The 1,758-nt window shown below is 39.7% G+C and overlaps 1 protein-coding gene across 8 annotated transcripts in view; it reads left to right on the plus strand.

Moving 5' to 3' along the window:
- Nucleotides 1-28: 28 nt before the first annotated feature.
- LOC113217609 (serine/threonine-protein kinase mig-15) overlaps nt 29-1,758 on the plus strand; it is a gene marked incomplete at its 5' end in the record, with an annotated part of 35,297 nt that continues 33,567 nt past the window's right edge. For 7 of the 8 annotated variants that reach the window (XM_052263615.1, XM_052263622.1, XM_052263623.1 and 4 more), the window contains 5 exon segments: nt 29-593; nt 675-833; nt 913-1,040; nt 1,130-1,247; nt 1,330-1,505. In XM_052263615.1, coding sequence (XP_052119575.1) covers nt 29-593; nt 675-833; nt 913-1,040; nt 1,130-1,247; nt 1,330-1,505 — 1,146 coding nt within the window. 8 annotated transcript variants of the gene reach the window in all.

Here is a 1,758-nt window from a genome sequence, read left to right on the forward strand (position 1 = left end):
GGACTAATTTGCTTTTTCTGAATTCCAGTATTCAAACCATCGCAATATTGCAACCTACTATGGAGCTTTTATCAAGAAGAGCCCACCTGGAAAAGATGATCAGCTTTGGCTTGTTATGGAATACTGTGGGGCTGGGTCCGTTACTGATCTGGTGAAATCCACCAAAGGCCAGTCTCTCAAAGAAGAATGGATTGCATACATATGCCGTGAAATTCTGAGAGGTTTGGCATACCTTCACAATAATAAAGTCATTCACAGAGACATTAAAGGCCAGAATGTACTACTGACAGATAATGCAGAAGTCAAATTGGTTGACTTTGGTGTTAGTGCTCAATTAGACAGGACGATAGGGAGGAGAAACACTTTCATTGGTACACCCTACTGGATGGCACCTGAAGTTATTGCTTGTGATGAAAATCCAGACGCAACATATGACAATAGGAGTGACCTGTGGTCCTTGGGTATTACTGCTCTTGAAATGGCTGAGTCTCAACCTCCCTTATGTGACCTCCACCCAATGCGAGCTCTCTTCCTCATTCCCCGTAATCCACCTGCAAGACTGAAATCAAAGAAGTGGTCTAAACGGTTTCATAGTAAGTGTATTGCATGACTTGTATTTGTTCATGTACCATTGTAAATCCATTAATTTAATGTTCACCTTCAAATTTTTCCAGGTTTTATTGAAACCGTATTGGTGAAGGACTATCATCAAAGACCCTATACAGAACAGCTGCTCAAACATCCTTTCATCCGAGACCAACCTACAGAGCGACAAGTCCGTATACAACTGAAAGATCACATAGATCGTTGTAAAAAACGCAAACAAGAGAAAGGTCAGTTCAGCATGTGTTAACCTTTTCACTGAAATTTAACATGTGACAACTTTGCTAATTTCTGAAATTTTGATTTTAGAAAGAGAAGACTATCATTACAGTGGCTCTGAAAATGAAGAAGAAGAACCAGCCATAGCTGGTGAGCCCTCTTCAATTGTCCAAGCCCCTGGAGATAATACCTTGAGAAGAACTTTTGCCCAACTCCAAGTAGGTGTAAAATTTTAATTAAATGTCTGATGTACAATTTATCAAATATCCAATCATGGTAATTTAAATTGAATTGATGTATTTTGTAGCTACCACAAGCAGCTGCTAATGATGCTAAGGATTCTAAACATGGCCGGAAAGGAGAACGGGAAGAAATTCCTGATCCTGGTCCACCTGCAAGACCACCTATCCCTCAAAGACTTATTGGTATGTTCACAATGCGATAAACTTAAATGTGTTGGGTTTTCCCTATTTTCCATTTTTTTGCACATTTTTGATCGAACATCAGTCGTTCCAGATCCACACCCCCCATCTCGTCCTCTCCCACCGCCACCAAAGGATGACAGCCGACCGCCAGGAAAACCATCAACTCCTCATGGAAATCATCACCCCCATCATCAGCCAGCTGCTGCACCTTCATCTCATGCCCAGCCGCAGAGAAACTCACATGGCTTCAAACCAATGGTAAAAAGTTCATTGCTGGCAGTTCTTACACCCGTATGTTTTATCAATTTTCTACATGCGTACATAACAGTCAAATTACACAAAATAAGTGCACTGAGTATAATTCTATTCTATAGATACCACATCTAGATGACATATGCCACTCAATGTACATAAATAAATAGCTACTATAGTTCAGAAATTTAGTGTTAATGCTACTTGATTGCTTTACTCATTTTTTTTATACTATATGAATGAGATTTGATAAGAGTTT

The sequence above is a fragment of the Frankliniella occidentalis genome, unplaced genomic scaffold (assembly GCF_000697945.3).
Source record: "Frankliniella occidentalis isolate FOCC.00 unplaced genomic scaffold, Focc_3.1 Scaffold13, whole genome shotgun sequence".
Taxonomy (NCBI): domain Eukaryota; kingdom Metazoa; phylum Arthropoda; class Insecta; order Thysanoptera; family Thripidae; genus Frankliniella; species Frankliniella occidentalis.